The sequence below is a fragment of the Vulpes lagopus genome, chromosome 12, assembly GCF_018345385.1.
Source record: "Vulpes lagopus strain Blue_001 chromosome 12, ASM1834538v1, whole genome shotgun sequence".
Lineage (NCBI taxonomy): Eukaryota > Metazoa > Chordata > Mammalia > Carnivora > Canidae > Vulpes > Vulpes lagopus.
Genome location: NC_054835.1, coordinates 58,803,276 through 58,822,490, shown reverse-complemented (window position 1 = coordinate 58,822,490; position 19,215 = coordinate 58,803,276). Strand labels below are relative to the sequence as shown.

The window sequence follows — 19,215 nt, the reverse complement described above, 5'->3', positions numbered from 1 at the left end:
GCAGGGCCACGCCATGTGTCCCGATGTTTAAACACACTGTGCTGAATGATCTGTGCCCCGAAGCCCAAAGCCAGAACACACGCAGAAACCCCCTGGCCCTGTCATCTATGCCAACGACCGTGACGTCAACGTCGGTCGTAAGAATGAAAGGAGCTGCCTTTCTGTAAAGGAGATCTGAAGGTTTTTGAGTCTTTTGTACATTTGGGGTTATACTTGCTGCATCACAGTTAGTAAAGAGCGTGGGAAACTGGCAAGGCTTGCCTCCTGTTCCCTGTGAAGTTACTGAAATAAACGGTGATGTGCCGATTTCTAGAATACCCATTGTCTCAATGTATTAAGTCGCTGGTTTAATTCCTCAGGAGAAAAAGAGAGAGAGGTTTAAAATAGCATCCCCCCTTCCTCCAGAAACAGGCATCAAGGGGCGCCTGGGTGGCTCAGGGGTTAAGTGTCTGCCTTCGGCCCAGGGCGTGACCCCAGGGTCCCAGGATCGAGTCCCACATTGGGCTCCCTGCAGGGAGCCTGCTTCTCCCTCTGCCTGTGTCTCTGCCTCTCTCTCTCTCAGGAATAAATAAATAAAATCTTAAAAAAAAAAAAAAAAAAGAAACAACAGGCATCAAGCATCAGCGCTTCCATTGCAGTGCCAGCCAGGAGGATCTGCCCTGTGTTGTCCTCGTAATAAAAGGCTCATCAGAGGGGCTAATCAAGTGTTTATCTAACAGTCTCTAAAGGGGATGCCGTACGGTGGAACAGCGTGGGTCCAGACATGGGCGTTTCCTGCAGTGGCCACTGATACGAAATCTAATCGCATCCGAAAGCAGTATCGTTGAGATGGACGCCAGTGTTCTCATTCCAGACCCGCACACCCCGGGACCAGCTGAGGAGGACTCAGGCACGATCTCAGTAAGCGTCAGCACTAACATTTCCGTCCTACCTCCATGGAATCCCACGTAGGCTGCTCCACTTTCCATCCGGGACAGTTTTGTGATGAAATAGACCAAGATGCGGTCCTCATTGCCTTGTATCTTGTTGATTTCATTTATGGCCGAATACCTATTTTGGAGACGAATAAGCAAAGACAAAACAACTCAAAAAAACAAAACAAAACAAAAAACCAAGCAAATAAAAAAAACCCAAAGCCGTGAGGGGGCAGAAGGGTGTCCCACCAGTAGTCATGTTTGATCTCGTGTGCTTTTAGCTTTAGATAGATTTCTTTCTTTCTTTTCTTTTCTTTTTTTTTTTTTTAAGATTTTATTTATCTATTCAGGAGAGATGCATAGAGAAAGAGAGACACAAGCAGAGAGAAGCAGGCTCCCTGTGGGGAGCCCAATGCAGGACTCCATTCTGGGACTCCAGGATCACAACCCGAGCCAAAGGCAGATGCTCAACCTCTGAGTCTAAAGGGTGCCCCTTTAGATAGATTTCATACCCTTGTGCTCATTATCACCTCTCACGAGAGAAGGAGGGCAAGCTCTGCCCCAGCAGGACCCTCTTCGTCCCTACTCCTGTGTCCTTCTGCTTTGAAGTGTCATCTCCTTATTGACCAGGAGCCCTGCCTTGCAACCCTCATCGATGGGCCTGCTCTGAGGCTGCTGGGGGTGAGGCTGGCTGAGCTTTCCATCTTGAGAACCAGGGTTCTGTGAACCCACAATCCTGCTATGAAATACGGCTTCCAATGCTTTCACAGGCCCAGAAGCTACCTTTCCCCTAACTTAAGTAACAAGGGAACACAGTTAATTCTATAAGTACCAGATTTCTGCTATACTAATACTATAAAAACGTTCGATAAATACAAAATGAAAGCTTTTACCTACTGATTGCCCTTGAACTTGCAAGATATTCAAATTGTGTAATTTAACATTAGTAATTACCAAGACATGTCTGCACACACGTGTCCCTAGGATAGTCTTTTATATCCTACTTAATAATCTATTTATGCCTCTTGGCATTTTACCATTTTTGCCTTTTCTGTAGTCCATATCTGTGAGAGATGAAGAGCAAGAACCCTTTTATTTTTATTTCTTTATTCTGATACTATCCTGTTTTCATGGACAAAACTCTTTAGGAAGTCCTGGATAAAATCTGGGCTTTCTGAGAAAAATAACAAAAACGTACTTAGCTGAAGCGATGAGCTGAGCACTACGGACTCCATCTTCAAAATCCGTTTGAATAATGAGGATTTTACATTTGGCTACATTAGTTAAGCAGTTTCTGAAAGAAAAAGGAAATTGTCCTAAAAAATGGGTGGTAGGACTCCCCAGAGTGATGGGAAATATGAAGACCATCAAGAAGGAATCAATCAGGTGGGGTTTTCCTCTATGTGAGCAGACAAGCCAGCAGAGAGCACATAAACCCCAGTGAATGCTTCTCCAATAAGACAAAAGATGCTGATTTCTGAGAAATGCAAAAGGCAGCTGAGACGAGGGGGCGGCAGGGAGAATGGGACACTGTCCTTCTCTGTCACGTGTCCTCGTGTTCACTAACCAGTGCTGGGGACAGCACCAGTGATCCCCGCAACCACGCAAGGGAAGCACAAAGCAGTCTGAGCTGGGAGTCGAGGGGACAGGGAGAGAAGGTGGGACCCTCACTGGACTCTTCTGAGGAATGAGCTCTCGGTGTCAAACTGCTGCAGAGACAGGATTGTAGGCCTCACGTCTCCATCCATTACTTCTGATTCCAAAATTTTACAGTCATGGCTGGTCAGCAGTCTGGAGAAAGTGGTGATCTGCAGAGTCAGGAAATGCCAATGATTTGCTAGAATTCAAGGGAGGTTACAGGTCTGCTGGGTTTAGGGCCTAGAAACATGAGGATGTTCAACAAATATCCTCTCTGGGCTCAGCATGCATTGTGCAGTTGGCACACAATAGAAAAGAATCCAAACCCAGAGGAGTGTTAAAAAGGGGTGGGGGCAGTGTTGGGGCAAACAGAACCTATGTGATCAAAGGTATCAGAGAGAAGACTCATCCTGTCGTTACGTGCCTTCACATCTCCTTGGACTCCAGCCTCTCTTCCTGCTTGACTCCTCCCAGAAATTCTGATGATCCCTTAGGGCTCAACACAAATGCCATTGCTCTCTCACAGTCTTCTGCACACTTCCAGACGGACTTCAGATGGATGGTGCCCCTTTCACCCCATAAGTGTTACCAATTCTCCTGTAACACCTGATCATAAGCCCTCCCCACCACCCCGAGCAAACCAAAACACTCCTTATGGGCATGCTGATACCATAGCTCCTGAACCCCAAACTCCAGGCTGGCCTGGCCACAGAGCTTCTGAGCCCTATATCCAACTGAATGATAGATGTGCCTGCCTGGATGCCCCAGGGCATCAAAGTCTGTCCCGAATGGAATTTACCACCAATTACTTGTTGTTCATTCCCGGACTGTAATTAACCAAACCTCTGGTCATCCAAGGAAGAATCCAGGAAACCATGCCTAGAGCCCTCCGTCTTCCATAGCCCCCGAATGGTATCAGCCACTAGCTCTGCCAATTCACATCTTAACTATTTCTCAGGTCCATCTACCCGCTCCTCTACTTCGACTAAGTTGGTACAGCAGCCTCCCTACCCGCGTATCTCTCCTGTGATAGTCATTTATCGGGCTTTCTCCTCCACTTCTCCCAGGCAATGGGACACATCTCAACACATGTTCCTCTATCCCTCCACTCTCGAAGGCAGACTCAACTCTTCAGCACTGCTCATAAGACCCTCCATGAAGTCTCCCCAACGAGACTCTCATCTCCATCTCTTGGCCTTTGCACCCTCAAACTTCACGCTGTGTAGTGACCAGTCCCTAGTTTCCAACACAGACAGTACTGTTTCACACCTCAACACCTTTGCTCAGGTACGGGACCTCTACCTGTGATACTTTCCCAGCTGCATTTCACAATCAGCTTGAGGGTCCTCTGACCTCCTACCCTGGTCTACCTTCCTCCTTGCTGTCCGTATGGGTAGCACTGTTGTATGGTGCCAGCAGCACCCGTTCACAGATTTCACGCTGTATGCTGACCAAGGCCAAGAACTGTGCCAATGCATTTTTATATCCTTGGTGCCCTCAGCACGGTACTCAAACGTGTCACTTTGTTTGTTGAAGCAAACTATCAGCACAGAACTCTGCACAGAAACAGGCACTTAAAACTTGCTTTGATTCAATTTACACGAATACTTGGGTTTTCTCACACCTGATGAAGAGAAACTAAAGTCTCACCATATCCATATGTGACTCCTGTTCACTGACTTGAAAAGAATCCCGAATTCTTGAAATGGGATTCAAGGCTTCTGAGATGAAAGAGGACAAGGGTAAAATTATAGAGATAATCACCTCTGTGAAGATGACACGGCGTTCCACATCCACTGCGTGAAGCTGAGCCTGAAGGAAGTCTGCAAAGGAGTTATGTTGCTGCTTGTGGTAGTATTCTCGAGACAGGAATTGTGCGGTGAACAGGCCCAGGGAGGAGGTACCCAGCCGAACCACCGCATCTGGCGTGGCACAACCCAGCAGTACCAGCTTGGCCTCCTGAGACACCTTCTGGTAAAGTTCATCAGTCGGGAAGTTGGGACCTAGCCTCTGCGTGACCTGGAGCACCACTGAGGCACAAGCGTCAGGGTGGTAGCCAATGAAGACCTCAGAAGGGCTGTATTTGTGTATGGCTATAAAGTGTTCTGTTTTCACCTCTACAAAGTTCTCCACCCAGGTCTTGAGCTCTTCCACAATACTTTTCTGCCATTTCTCCAAAACGGTGTTGATATCCAGATAGTGTTTCTCCAGCCGGTTAATGAGGGGGATGGGAAAGTGTTTGTAGACAACATCTTTCTCTTCAATGACTATCAAGCGGAAGTCTGGGTGAACCCGACATTTGACCCGATGGGTCCCCAGACCAAGGTCCACGTACTTCTGGCCTCCGAGGTAGACGTAGTACTGATTCAGTGCATCGTAGAGGCTCTCGTAGAGGCTCTGCAGGTTGAGCAGCACCACCATCTTGCCAGTTTCCATGCAGATCTTCACTCGGTTGATGTTCCTGCAGACCTGGGTGTACTCTTGGTCCCTAGGAAAGCTGGAACCAAAAATGATCTCTGGCTGCTGGTTCTCACTGAAGAACATCTGCTGCTGCAGGACCTGCAGGGCCGCGTAGTTTCTGGTCAGCACGAGTAGGTAGCGGGATTCAGAGTCATCCAGCTCCCTGCCTGGCACTGTCTGAAGGTCACCGTACATGTTCTGCTGGATCAGCTGCATGGTGCTGACTTCTTCCGAGCACTTTGCCTCAGGTAAATTGGCTGTAAAAATGTCCAGAGCATGGATGTCATCTTTGCCACTGAAGTTCCGAAGGATAGCCTGTGCAATATCTTGCGGGGAGGGCTCTTTGTTAGAAGCCTTTGCCTTGGCGAAGACCATCTTGATGAGGCTATAGTAGTCACGAAGGCCAAAGAATTCCTTGTCTTGCTTCTCACACACTGTTTCATAGGCTTTGGCAAAGGGTGCAAAGAACCCTTGGACTCTTTTCTGAACTAAGGGCTCTGAAGAGCAAATCCCCTTCGCGCTCTCTATGAGCTCTTTCTTGTTGGGACTGCCGCGTGACACAAAAATACCTCGGTTCATCTTGGCAGGGTCAAGGGCCCAGTTGGAAATGCCTATGAAGCCAACCTTTTTGTGGGGGGCGGGATTGTCTTCGACGCACCCGTATTCCAACAGTGGGTGCAGAGCCTTCAGGGGCATTTTAGGTGAGTCTTCGGCCAGCCCAACCTCATCCAGCACCACCACGGAGACGTACTGGTGTAGGTCCTTCTCCTGCTGGAAGCGGGCACACTGCTTGAACGTGCTTATGATGCCTTGTGGGGTAGAATGTGGGCTGCACTGGAATGACACCAGATGGACCTGCTTTAGGCTCCGGAAGAGGTCCGAGTGAGCCGCCGGGCCTTGCATGGCATCTGCCACGACGGTCTTAGCAAGAGATTTGGAGCTGCCGGGCTTCCCCACTAGGAAGAGGGGAATCTTCAGCTCAATGCAGATAACCATCATGAAGACATTCTCCTTCAAAGCCGCGTTCCTAGCAATGGTTTTCCTTAAGGACACACCATCTAGAAAAAGATCCTGAGTTTGAGTTATCTCCTCCAGGATCACCTTGCTATCGTTATATGGTTCTGGAAAGAACATGCAGATGTCTTTCCAATATGGTTCCTTCTGTTCTAAAGAGGCGTGATAGCACACCCCAAGGGCCAGCACCAGGGACCAGAGGACAGGATCTCTCTTAAAGTTGTTTTTGCTGACATGGGACTGTTGGAGAAAGGAATCCAGCTTTGCCAGGAGCATCTCACTGCGGTTGTAAAACCATCTGAACACTCTGACACAGCGCTCTACGTCCCTGAGGCTGACAAAGCTGCACTCATTTACTCTCGTCCTCATGAAACCCTGAGAGGTGGAAAGCACTTCTGTGATCACATGAGTCTTATCTTTATCTATCCTGATGGAGCCCACCAGCCTCTGCATGATCTGCTGGATGTAGAGCTTCTCGGCATTGTTATTCAGCTGTCCGAAGTCCCACACCAGCGGGATCAGGCTGGGCGGCAGAGCGTGCACTCGGTACACCAGCTGCCTCAGGGGGATGGAGCCAAGCCTCTCTGCCGTGTCCTCTGCCCTGACCCTGTATCCCAAACCAGCTGACTCCAAACGGCAGATCATCTCCTGCGAGTGCTTCCGGTAAGGGTTGCAGGCCGCTATGATTTGAAGGCCCGAGTCCTTGACCAGGGGCTGGCCGTCCACTGTACGATCACACAGGACTTCCTTGATACAGCTTATGGCTTCCGTTGTGTTGGCCTCATCGAAGAACAAGATGGTGTCCAGTCGATATTGTTCCTTATTGAGGAGAGCTAGTTTCTCTGCCTCCCGGACTTTGGCATAGATCATCTCCGCAGTGGTTCCACCGTGGACCTTGACCAGCTTCATGGTTTTAGCTTTGGTTCTCCCGCATCGCAGGTCACTGAGGAATTTAACGAGCCTGGTTTTCCCACAGCCAGTCTCTCCCATGATGATGACGGGGATCCCACACCGGAACCGCATCTCGATGGCCAGGATCTTTAGCATATTGTCCGTTGTGATCTCATAGGTGTCATCAGGGTCTATGGGGCACTGGATGCCCAATGCCAGGCAGAGCTTTGCAAGTTTCTCTTGCCTGGGCAGCTGATCAAAGTCAACATTGAAAGGTACCCTCTGCAGCAACAGCCCCTGGTATAGTTTCTGCCCCATGATGTCTTTCTTGATCACCCTTCCACTGGAGGGATGGATGGCATCAAGGCTGGCATTCCTGTTGGATTGGATGTGGAAGCCTATGAAGGTCATGGACGTGTGGTCACCATTGAAGAACACGTACGGGTGAGGCTCTGATTCCCACCTCTTCCGGAGAGAGAAAGGGGCTAGGTCTTCTTCCCTGACCCCGTCCATGATGACTGCGTGCCTCCCTGGGCTTTGGTCATTCGTGTGAAGTGTTGGTGTGGCAAAATCTCTTGCCATGAAGATCATGAAGGTGACCACAAAGTTCTTGAAACCTTGCAGTGTGTCTCCAACCACGTGTGACTTGCAGAAGACAGAGGCCTCACAGTCTCTGAGCTGATAATTCAGGAACCCGGCAAAGTTCTGTAGCTCTGACCAGGATGGATCAATCACCCCACAGTAAATCAGGAAATACTGAAGGCATTCCTCAGGGGTGCCTTCCACAGAGCCTTCCTGGTACTGAAAGTTGTCGAGGTTTCTTTTCTCGTGGAACCGTTTCAAATACTGGTAAGGCCTCTGGAAAGTCTCACTGCGGAACACTGTCAGATCCATCCCTGGATCATTGTAGTTCTCTTCAGGATTCAGCTCCATGTTTATCACTTCTTTGGGAGGCCGGCAGGTGACTTTTGGGAAGACGTCCAGAAAATTGAACTGGGGTGTGTGTGTGCTCTAGAAAGGGGAGACAGGAATAAAATGGTTATGACTACATTGGTTATTTCCTTTTTTTTTTTTAAGATTTATTTATTTATTTATTCATGATAGACAGAGAGAGGCAGAGACACAGGAGGAGGGAGAAGCAGGCTCCATGCACCGGGAGCCCGACATGGGACTAGATCCTGCGACTCCAGGATTGCGCCCTGGGCCAAAGGCAGGCGCCAAACTGCTGAGCCACCCAGGGATCCCCCATTGGTTATTTCCTAAAAAAAAGCTTCTGCATTTTAACCCTCCACGTGATCTACACTGGATAGACCCTTTTGAGAACCCACTTTCTGTAAACTCATTCCTGTAGACTCCTTTGTGGATGGGCTGCTCTCTTTTGTACGTTGATGCATCACAGGAGCTACCTGCACAACCGTTAGGTCTTTGCCACCCAACTTCCTGAAACAAAATCTCTACTAAGCACAGGTATGTGCATGCGTGTGTGTGTAAGACTCCCTTTTGTTAAGAAGTGTCTATGGCAAAAGCCTCCTTCCCATCTCAGCTGGCATTAAGAAGGACAGAGTGTGCCCAGCAGATGGATTTACTGTGCTTTGAGCACCACTGGCGTTTCACTCAAATGGCATCCACCCCAAAATGAATGCAACAAACTTGAGATACTCCTACCCAAGAAAAGTATTTTATTTTTATTCAAGACGTTATTTTTTTTAACAAAGATTTTATTTACTTTTTTTTTTAATTTTATGATAGTCACACACAGAGAGAGAGGGGGGGGGGCAGAGACACAGGCAGAGGGAGAAGCAGGCTCCATGCACCAGGAGCCCGATGTGGGATTCGATCCCGGGTCTCCAGGATCACGCCCTGGGCCAAAGGCAGGTGCCAAACCACTGCGCCACCCAGGGATCCCTATTCAAGACGTTATTAAAGAGTAATTGTAAAGGCTGATTCATCTATACAAACACAGTACCCACCGGCTTCGCTGAGGCAGAAACAGGGAGCACGGGCACAGAAACGTGACAGGGCCCTGGGTACACACCTGTCTTGAAGGTGCCTTGGGTAGCGCTGGAGTCGTTTCCAGGATTTCAATGATGTATAAGTGGCACGGGTTCCGAAGCCATATTTTCCCATTTATATCCATTAAGTACCGCAGGATGAGGAGCTTGAAAATGAACACCCAAAGTCCAGTCTGCACCTAGAGACAGAATCACATGGGTCTGTAAGCACTTGCACAGACGCTGACACAATCCAACCCCGAGGGTCTTGGACGGAGTGATACTGAGGCGCATGCAGAAAGAGGAAATTCTGTTTATAGGGAGGGGCCAGGGCGGGATGTGGGGACTGCGTCCTCCCTGGCTCGGCCATTCAACTGACAACGTGGGGCACTCACGGAAGAGGTCACATCAAAGTGGAAGATCACAGGCATCGTCTGGTAGCAGGACTTCAGGAAAGGCAGGAGGGAGCTCAGCACTTTTTTCTCGTCCACCTGAGGGTCGATGAGTCGGATAACTTTCAGGGGCACTTCTTTGTCTCTAAGCTTCCTTTCCAGTTTGCTATGTAACCTCTCCACATAGAGAGACTTTCCTGTAACACGAGAACACGGAAATTAGGGGGCACGGTGGGGGGCTCAGTCAGTAAAGCATCCAGCTCTTGATTTCGGCTCAGGTCGTGATCTCGGGGTTCTGGGATGGAGCCCCGCATCCAGCCCTGCGCTTAGTGCCGAGTCTCCTTCTCTCTCTCTCTCACTGCTGCTCCCTCCTCTCTCTCTCTCAAATAAATAAACAAAATCTTAAAAATAAAATATGGAAATTAGGTGCCAGGGTTGTGGACTTGGAATAAGAGAATCCAGAAAGATTTATTATTATTTTTATTATTTTTTAAAGATTTTATTTATTTATTCATGAGAGACACAGAGAGAGGCAGAGACACAGGCAGAGGGAGAAGCAGGCTCCCTATGGGGAGCCCGATGCGGGACTCGATCCCAAGATCTCGGGATCATGCCCTGAGCCGAAGGCAGACGCTCAACCAGTGAGCCACCCGGGCGTCCCCAGAAACATTTAGAACAGGTCACTTCTCTGTGCAAAATTCAGAACTGACGCAATATAACATCATGGTTAAAAAATGTACTCTTGAACCCTCAACTGTCCTTGCTGGGATGGATGGTGGGATCTGAATGGGAGGGCAGGGGCCGCGCCACCCATGTCTGGGGGAGGAGAGCAGGTGCAGGTGCAGCTTTTGCACACGGAGAGAGTAGTGCTGTTAACGCGAGAAAGTGAACCGAAGGGAAGTCAAGGGACATTTGTTTCTTCCTAAGACAAAGCAGTCACACCTCTCTCGGCTCTCAAGACCCGTATCAACCTGAAAGTGGCCAAAAGAGTTTAAGAGAGAAGGAGCTTTTGAGAAGCTTGCTGAGAGGAAGGTGGCTTGGCTCCCTGGAGTCGCCAGAGCGTGAAACCCAGGGAGAAAGGGCATCCCGTCCCAGCACGGGCCCCGATTTACAGCTTTGCAGGATCAAAACCTCCGAGACTCAGTTCCCCCTCCTACAGAAAGCTCCGTCTGAGTTGCCCCTGCTGGATGGGGAAGGGCCGTCAGAGGGTCCCTGGGTCCCGGGGGGCCCACCCACCCCGGAGCTGTCATTACCAACACCAGCTCTCTTGGAGGTCACGACCCCCACGCACATCCGGTCCCGGAACACATCGGCGGCCGACGGTATGTTCTCGGGCACCTGGAAATGCTTAGCCAGGTAGGCCTGGATGTCTTGGAGGGACGCCTGGGGGGTGATAAGGACTTTGTGCTGGCTGAAGGCCGAGGGCAGGTGGCAGTGCTCCCGCTCGGAGTCGCAGATCATCACCAGCTGGAAGTCACCCTGATGCGCCTGCAAGCACAGGTGCAGGAAGAGCGTCTCCGCCTGGCAGGCCACCTCGTAGCTCAGCAGGTCCGCGTACAGCAGGCTGTAGATCCCGCGCCCCCTGGAGCCTGGGGTCAGGCAGCGGCGCAGGAGCAGTGCCACCTCCTCAAACGTGGTTCCCGGGGTGCAGAGCAGCATCTCGTCGAAGGTGGGCAGGGGCTCGTTCTCCATGTGCCTGTAGATGGCCAGGGCCGCCGGCAGCACCTCCGAGTGGCCACAGACGATGAGGTTGGGCTGGCCGACGTGCAGGCCTTTGGGGAGGTCCCGCTCCACCGGGTGTCTGTTCATGCGGGCCAGGGAGGCCAGATAGAGGCCGAGGGCCTCCAGGTCCAGGCAGTGGGGCAGGAAGGCACTCATGCACGCCATCGACTGCTCCAGGATGGCCCGCAGCTTGTCCACCAGGCTGAACTCATGCGGGAGCGCCTGCCTCAATCCCTCGGCCGCTGTCCTCTCGTGGTGCCTGGCGGCCTTGCCACTGGACTCCCGGAGGGCCTCTTTGACGTCCCTCAGGGTGCAGTTGCCTTTGATGAAGGACAGCATGGTGAGGGCAGCGGTGCTGGGCTTCGGTTCCTTGAGCTGTGTGCTCAGGTACACCAGCTGCTCGGCGGTGTAGTAGTTGAGATAAAAGTGCTTAGCCCGCTTCTCTGCCACGAAGCTTATCCAGTGGTCCAGGAAGTCCTCCATCTGCCTGCTGACGGCCTCCAACAGCTCGACCACCGGCCCAGTGCCCTTGAGCTGGTTTATGAGCGTCAAGCAGAAGTCCATCCGAAGGGAGACGCCGTGCCGGGGGGAGCAGAACACCTCGGCTTTCCAGGCCCTGAACAGCATGTTTCCGGCACAGTAAAGGTTTATGAAGGATTGGACGAGCCTCTGCACATTGGAGAACACCTGTAGGAAACGGAACCAGGCAGGAGATATCACAGGGCTGCGTCAGAGGGGACACAACCATCTAGAATGACGCGAACTGATCTCTAATTTGAAGAACTTGGGTTCACGTCTTTCGACTGGTTCCCTGTGTGGCCTCGAGGCCTCGAGGGCCCTGGGGTAATCCCAGACACCTTATTTCCCCATTTACATAATCAGCTTCCAGGAGGGACTCTCTGATAAGGGTAAAGGCTGTCGTCATAAGGTACAAACGCCCTTGAAAGACAAGAACACAGCACAACGTCTGGAGTCTCTTACGTACGATAGTATTCCTTTGTCTACGTGGTTCACTTTTGATTCCGATGAAGAATGACTGTCTACATCTTCTAGTCTTTGTGGGTTCTCACTGACTTACAGGGTGAGTGAAGCAAGAGAAGTGCCTTCCTGGGGGCTGAGGACAATTCTGTCTGTGCACCTTAACAAAGGACCACCGACCACAGGGCTTGTCGGAGCTCGGCCGTCTCTTGGGGTCAAGAATGGGGGTTCCTGCATTCTGCGGACCTGCTAGCTCTCCGTTCCATGCACTTAAAGCAGAGCGCTTCCTATCAATTAACCCAAACTCAAGTCCTTCTGACTTTCTCCAGCCACTGGGCCGCGAGAGCCCTCGGCCCAAACACAAGCTCCAGACACCTGCTCCGCCCGACGAATCCTCACCTTGGAGAACACCTCTACTTGCACGTTGCCGTGATCCTTCTTGCCAGACATCAGCATTAATTTGTTCAGAAGCTCCTTGAGCTGTTCCAAAGAGTAGACTCGCACCTCCTCATGGTCTCCGTGGCTTTCGGGCAGGAGCAACTGCAGAACCGTGTCCGGGGAGATCTGTGGAGCCGCACATGCTTAGAGGGTGTTTCTCTGGAGGCAGGGTCCTCCCCCCCGCGCCCCATTTCCAGCAGCCTGCACAACCACTGCCAGCTGTGCCAGGAGGCCGGGCGGCTCACCTTTTGGCCATCTGTGGGGGCCCCGATCATATAGATGCCTTTGGTGTTGATGGCTGTCGCCAGTGACAGGGAAGAGAGTTCTACTGACCCGTGGCTTTCCCTCACGGTTTTCAGCCACTCCAAGTTCCTGGCGGAGTCACGCTGTTGGGATGGGAGGGGAACAGGCCAAGGTGTGAGCAACCTTCCTTCTCTTCTTCCTGTGGTGCCTCCTTTCTGCTCCATGGGGCGAGCCCCTCCTCCCCAGCTGCCCCTCGTGGTCCCTGTCCCACAGTGTTCCTCTTATGTGATGGGCTGTGGGTCCGCGTTCCCCACCAGTGGCCACTGGCCTGGCTGGCACCTGGGGGCACGTGGACAGGACGGTGGGAGAGCTTCATTCTGCTGGGCCCCCAGACCGGGGGGATACTAGGTAGAGCTGGGCAATGCAGCCTTACGTTCTAAGTGCGCTTCTGGGGACCCCACGTCCAACCAGAAACACTCGGGAGAAACTACAGCAAAGGCCTTTTGTGCAGACCTAAGCTCCAGCAGCAGAAATGGAGACGCCTCTATCTGGTCCTTCCATCCACTCTCCTTCCCTCCCTCACCTCCAGGTGGCTCTGGCCAGACATCGCCTCTGCACGCTAGCCACATGACGCGGTACGGGTCTGCGCCGACCCTGGTGCACAGTTTACTTAAACTGGCATGTTCATTCATTTTTCTGATAAAAAATTAATTTATAGGGGTGGCTGGCTGGCTCAGTCAGTGGAGTGTGTGACTCTGGATCTCAGGGGCCTCAATTCAAAAGCCCCATGTTGGGTGTAGAGATTATTTTAAGACATTATACTAATTGTGGGAAATACGGAAGGTACAGAGCCATACACAGAATGAAATAACAGTTATCACCAGCACAGAACACTGGTCCTGCGTCAGTCTTCTTTCCATGTGCATTTTGCACGATGGAAGTTGCTCTCATTTACATGAAATTCTCAATCCTCTTTCTAATGTCACAAGGGAGAGGAAGCATCTACACATATGAAGGGAAACTGGTGGTTTTTTTTTTTTTAGACTTTTTAAAAATTTTATTCATGAGAGAGAGAGAGAGAGAGAAAGACAGGCAGAGGGAGAAGCAGGCTCCATGCTGGGAGCCCGACGTGGGACTCCATCCCGGGTCTCCAGGATCATGCCCTGGGCCAAAGGCAGGCGCTAAACCACTGAGCCACCCAGGGATCTCCCGGAAAACCGGTTTCAAACCTCATTTGAACACCTGCTGTACAGGTGGGGTAACATGCAGTCCTGCCCCTCGTGGTGCCGAGCGACCCCATACACAGCCTTGTCTGCTCGGGTGACGCCAGAAGTAAGACATACCAGTTTATGGGGCAGGTGCGGATCTTTCTCCAGAGCCTTCCACACTTCTTTGAGGTGCATCATGAACTCGTTGAATCCTGCACTCGTGTCCAGCTTATACAGCAGCGACGCGGAGCCCTGCACGGCATCGTGGAAGCAGGCCACCCGGTCCACGTCGATGTCATTCTCCCCCGCCGAGATAGAGGCCAGGTCCACAAACACCTTCAGCTCGTTGATGCCTTGGGGGCAAGGACACGCAGGTGAGCCCCGGGCGGCCCCGGCACGACCCCCTGCTCCCCGTCAGACCTCCAACCACATTTAGCGAGGCTAGAAATGGACGGGGTGGGTTTTTAGGGTCTGATCCACTTTCAGCTTTTAGTATGAATCTGGGGCTGCTTTTTCTTCTGCTGTCGATGTTGACACCAGCGGCCACTGTCTGGCCTTATGAAGCAACAGGGACATCCAGACACGGCAGGAGGCCTCCGTGCACTTGTTTCATGTAATCCACGCAATGTCACCATTTAATACCAAAAGAAACCGGCTCAGCTGGTAAGTACTATGTTGACAGTGAACTATAAAGAAATGGAGATAATTCTCCTTGGGCTGCTTAACTAGTCCAAGGATATATGTCAAAGTGGGCGTTTGGGAGCACCAAGGCTCCAGATGAGAGCCGCCCCCTCCGCCCTGCCCTGCACACCAATGCTGCCACCGCCACTGCCCCCTTTCCTGCTTCGTCCACCTTACCCCTCCTGCTCCCCTCCATGCAACCCCTCTGCCAGAGGCGCCTAGGCCACAGGGCAGAAAAGCCTTCCAAGCTCTTGCCCTCCCCCCCAAAAAAGAAATGCACATAACACTAATGGAGCTGATGTAATCAGAACTCTTCTGTGCATAAGAGCTTATACGTTTTCCAGTTAGAATCAACCAGAGGAAAAAGCTGAAGGGGGCAAGATTTGTAAGAATGTGATCCCCAACTGTACCCAGCAAGCCTCCAGAGTGGGGGAAGAAAAGTAACCAAGGAAATCGATTTTATGCCAGAACCTAAGACATACTACGGCCCGCATCATGCACGTTCTGCTGACAGTCGATGAGGCACGCACTGAACACCCACGTACGGGATGTAGACATGCCTGTTCTTCACACAGCGCGTGACCTGTCTGCAAGCGTAGGAACCCCTCCACCCACCCCGTGAGCCATCTGAGCACCCTCTCCAGACCCCCAGCAACCTCAAAGACCGGCTGTACCTCCGAGAGCCTCCCGGACCCAGCTAATGAACTCCTTCCTCAGGGCCAGCTCCTTCAGACACTGGGACCGCGTCTCACTGATGTCATCCAGCAGCTTTTTGGCACGGATAAGCTCCTTGCTGATCTGCTCCAGCTTCTCGTGGCGGTACTTGTCAAAGTTGTCAGTCTGCAAGACAGAGCTCTACTGTGGGCTGGACCCGGTTACCCGGAACCCTGGGGTGGGAGCAAAGGCACTGACCATCCCAAAGGCCCCGTCCCCGCCCCTCCTGGACTTGCAGCAGCTAAAGGCAGGTGCATGAAGCTCCTGTCCAGGAGCTGGGATGCTAGAGGCCCCCACTGCCGTCTCCCCATCGATCCACGGTAACTACTCTGCCTTGGTACCTGGCATTCCGAGAAGAGACTTAGGTAAGACCTTTGCCAGGTGCGTATTGTTACTTTTCCTATTTTACAAGTAAAGAAACAAAGCGGTCACAGAGCGGTGACCTACTTGAGAACGCGCTGCTGGGATGCAACCTTATGTGTGCGCGATTCCAAATTTCGTGCTACCTTTGCATCGTCTTCGTAAGTGATTCTCTTGTATTGTAACAGAGGTCACGGGACGCCTTGCAAAGGCTCGCCTGAAGGAACCAAAGCAAAGGACTCGCCCCTCCGCTGTAGCCGAGAGGCTTGCGGTGGGCCGCTCCTTGCCGGCACCAGCCGATGTGAACAGAGGGGCCTCTCCCGCCTGTCTCTAACCTGCTGAGACCGGATTACTCTTTCCAAATCCCTGGCTACTGAAAGAGGGTCACTGTCCGTTCCCAAATTCTCAACCCTCGTGCCAACCTGCGAAAACGCTCACTTGCCAGGAGCACTCACGCTACTGATAAACAGGTAAAAATGAAGACTTTGGCATGGTCAGACCGTCAGGTGAGACACAAATGACAACTCCTGGGGGAGGCTGTGAACCTATCCTATCCGGCTCCCGGAATCTGGAGAGCCTATGGGAACCCCCACCCCCACCCCCACCCCCACCCCGAGGGTCCCTGGCAAATAACTTACAAAGTGTAACAAAGTGTGCAGAACATTGAAGTTGCCAATCAGGCCCAAATTCTCCTTGACCTCCAAGATGACCTTGGCTGAGCTGACAGCCTGGTCCAGGTGATGATACTCCTGGATCTGCGCAACACGATCCTCGATCCAGTCCTGCTGGTCGCTGGGGTCCAGGGCACACATGGTCCGGAGGTCGGAAGTGAGGTTGCTGTATTTATTCACAAAGTCCTTGAAGACAGTGTTGACCTCCTGAAAGGTGATCTTGCCTGACCTCAGATCCTCATACAGTTTCATAAACTTCTCGAAACACGGGACATACAGGTATGTATACACCTCCTCAAGCTGAAGAATCTGCCGTTCCAGCTCCTCCTCGGGCTTTCTCAGCCCCTCCGCGGTGTTTTCCCAGAAGACCTGGAAGATGTGGCTGTCCTTCAGCTGGTCCACCTTCTCGGCCATCTCCTGGATGTGGGGACTCAGGTTGTAATGCACTGTCCTCTTCATGTCCGGGAAGCTGGACGACAGCCTCACTGTCACAACGTCACACAGTCTTTTACTGCCCAGATCTTCCAAGTTTTTCTCCACCATCTTTTCCAGATCCACTTTGAAACCACAAAGGAAATCAGAAGTCAAACCTCTGCTTGAGACACCATTTCACTTTACTTTCCCCGTATGTACTGTCCTTGCTGCTCATCAGGAAACTCATATAAGCACCCGTGCTGGCCGTTTCCCTCACTAAGAACCCATCTGTCTCCCCGCCCCGAGCTGGTTCATGAACTCTCACAACAAAGCAGGCACAGTCGCTTCTGGGCGCGGATGGCAGGGTGGACACTGCCTGCTTCACTCCCTCCCCACATCCCGCACTCCAGTGCTAGCACAGACGTGGTCTTGGAAAAGTCATAAACCGGCCGGGCTAGGAGGAGCAGAAAAGATGCCCACAGCCAGAGCAGGGGGGAGTAAAAACCCAGATGTGCAGCGGTGGCCAAGGCTGAGCTGGGCCCCGGGGTGTGGACCCCCAGCCCACAGTGGGGAGGTGGGAAGCAGGAAGGCTCTGGGTTCCCTGATGGCATATGCAGTGGTCGCTCGGCCGCTGGAGCTGGGAGCTGCTGAGGAAGTGGGGAGGGTCTGGCTGGAAAGGCTGGAGAAGAGGTCGGACTTTCATGCCCACCCCATTCTAGGTAGTGGGCCGGCCGCCCATTCCACTCCAGCCAGCGACAGCTGCTAGCGTGGGGGCCGCAGGGCTGGCCACCCCTTGGGAGAGGACCTCACGTGTCCACTGCAGGCCCCGCTGCACCACCCTCAGGGTCTTCCCTAGGGTTGCCGGCCCCTCTCTTCATCCAAACAGAAAAAGGATGCCCAGACACACATGGACAATCTTTACTGTGAGAGGCAGACATGGCAACATAAAGATAACTTGGAGGAAAGAGGAAAGTCTGGGAACAAAAGACAAGGAAAACCTCTAGGGGCGCCTGGGGGGTGCGGTCAGTCAGTTGAGCATCCCCCTCTGGGTTTCAGCTCAAGTTGTGATCTCAGGGTCGTGCGATCGAGCCCTGCGTCAGGCTCCCTGCTCAGCGGGGAGTCCGCTGGAGATTCCCTCTCCCTCTGCTCCTCCCCCTGCGCGCTTGCTCTCTCTCTCAAATAAATAAATCTTAAAAAAAAAAAAAAAAAAGAAGGAACACCTCTAAACCAAAAACGCAAATACTCTCAGAAAAGACAACTGCAGCTGTGAGCAAGAACAGGATAACATAGAAAAGGTCATTCAGAGAACAAGAGAAGTTCCTCTTCTAAACCAGACCCACGTGTGAAGTGAAACGAAAACCAGCGGAAAGGCTGAAAGTCATGTTGCAGAAATTTCTCCAACAGCAGAGCGAAAACCAAAGAGACGGGCAGCAGAAGAGGACGTTTAGGAAAGTTCCAGCGACCGCACCCCGGGAGGCCCAGCACCCAACGGCGCGGTCCCATGTGAGAAAGGCGAACCACTCAACTAATTCTCGAGAATTGCCCAGGAGTCAAGGACGTGGATTCCGGGACCAGGACCCTCCCCATCATGCCCCATATGGTGGATGGAAAGGACCCCCGCCGAGGATACATCCCCTGAAGCTTCAGAAGCGGGAGACCCGAAAGATCTGAGAGCTTCCGGAGAGGGAACGCAGGCCACACACACAGGCCGGTGGGGAGAATCGCATCTGGATCCTCAGCAGTGCAGGGCGATGCAGCAACGCACTCGAGAACCTGCAGGATTTCTGCTGTAATTCCGCCCCTGGCCCGGGGGTCACCCTGGTCGAGGGCAGACATCCTTGGGGGTGCAAAGGTTCAAGATCTGTTCCCTCTCTCGGGGGGAGGGGAGGGACGGAGAACTCATTGCACTAAAACGCAGGAGTGAGAGAGCTGGGCCGGGGGACGGGGGGGCGTCCCAGGGTCCGAGAAATAGATCTAGTCGGGAAGGGATGTGAAGGAAACCCCTAGGATGGCGAAGGAAGGTTCTAGAACCACAGCCCTCCAGTCGAGGGAGGATCCTTCTGGAAGATCTAACTGATTGTTTGGCAAGGAAATCCAGACAGTCCATAAAGAGCCAGGGGGTTGCACTGAGAGCAGAGCGTTTGAGAAGGCGAGAATTTTAACTCCAGAGACACCCCAGCTGGCGCGAGAAACAGAAGAAGAATATGGTTGTGGACGGTGCATGTACGCAGCCGGGATCGCGGAGCCCTGAACGCCGATCTGCTGGGGACGCTCCTGGCAGGAGCGGGCATGGGGGCGGCTGGGGGGCCCGTGTGCGCAGGGGACACAGAGAGCCCAGCCCTCGTGTCCCACGGGGGCCGATGCCCCAGCCCGAGCGGGGAAGGGGTGTCGGAGCGCCATGGGGGGTGGGGGGCGGCAGGAGAAACAGCAAAGGGGACTCTGCTGCCCCGAGGCTGCCGTGTGGCGCGAGGCCCCGGGGCCCCTCG

At 52.5% G+C, this 19,215-nt stretch overlaps 1 protein-coding gene across 5 annotated transcripts in view; it reads right to left on the bottom strand.

Annotated features, from left to right (window-relative positions):
* The window catches only part of RNF213 (ring finger protein 213), a 99,325-nt gene that overhangs the window by 36,975 nt on the left and 43,135 nt on the right, over positions 1 to 19,215 (bottom strand). For all 5 annotated transcript variants that reach the window (XM_041727186.1, XM_041727183.1, XM_041727184.1 and 2 more), the window contains 12 exons: positions 16,283 to 16,872; positions 15,245 to 15,410; positions 14,025 to 14,242; positions 12,684 to 12,824; positions 12,400 to 12,564; positions 10,554 to 11,709; positions 9,304 to 9,497; positions 8,953 to 9,108; positions 4,317 to 7,928; positions 2,586 to 2,722; positions 2,113 to 2,208; positions 932 to 1,050 (listed from right to left, as the gene is read on the bottom strand). In XM_041727186.1, coding sequence (XP_041583120.1) covers positions 932 to 1,050; positions 2,113 to 2,208; positions 2,586 to 2,722; positions 4,317 to 7,928; positions 8,953 to 9,108; positions 9,304 to 9,497; positions 10,554 to 11,709; positions 12,400 to 12,564; positions 12,684 to 12,824; positions 14,025 to 14,242; positions 15,245 to 15,410; positions 16,283 to 16,872 — 6,750 coding nt within the window. The remainder of the gene's footprint in view (positions 1 to 931; positions 1,051 to 2,112; positions 2,209 to 2,585; positions 2,723 to 4,316; positions 7,929 to 8,952; positions 9,109 to 9,303; positions 9,498 to 10,553; positions 11,710 to 12,399; positions 12,565 to 12,683; positions 12,825 to 14,024; positions 14,243 to 15,244; positions 15,411 to 16,282; positions 16,873 to 19,215) is intronic.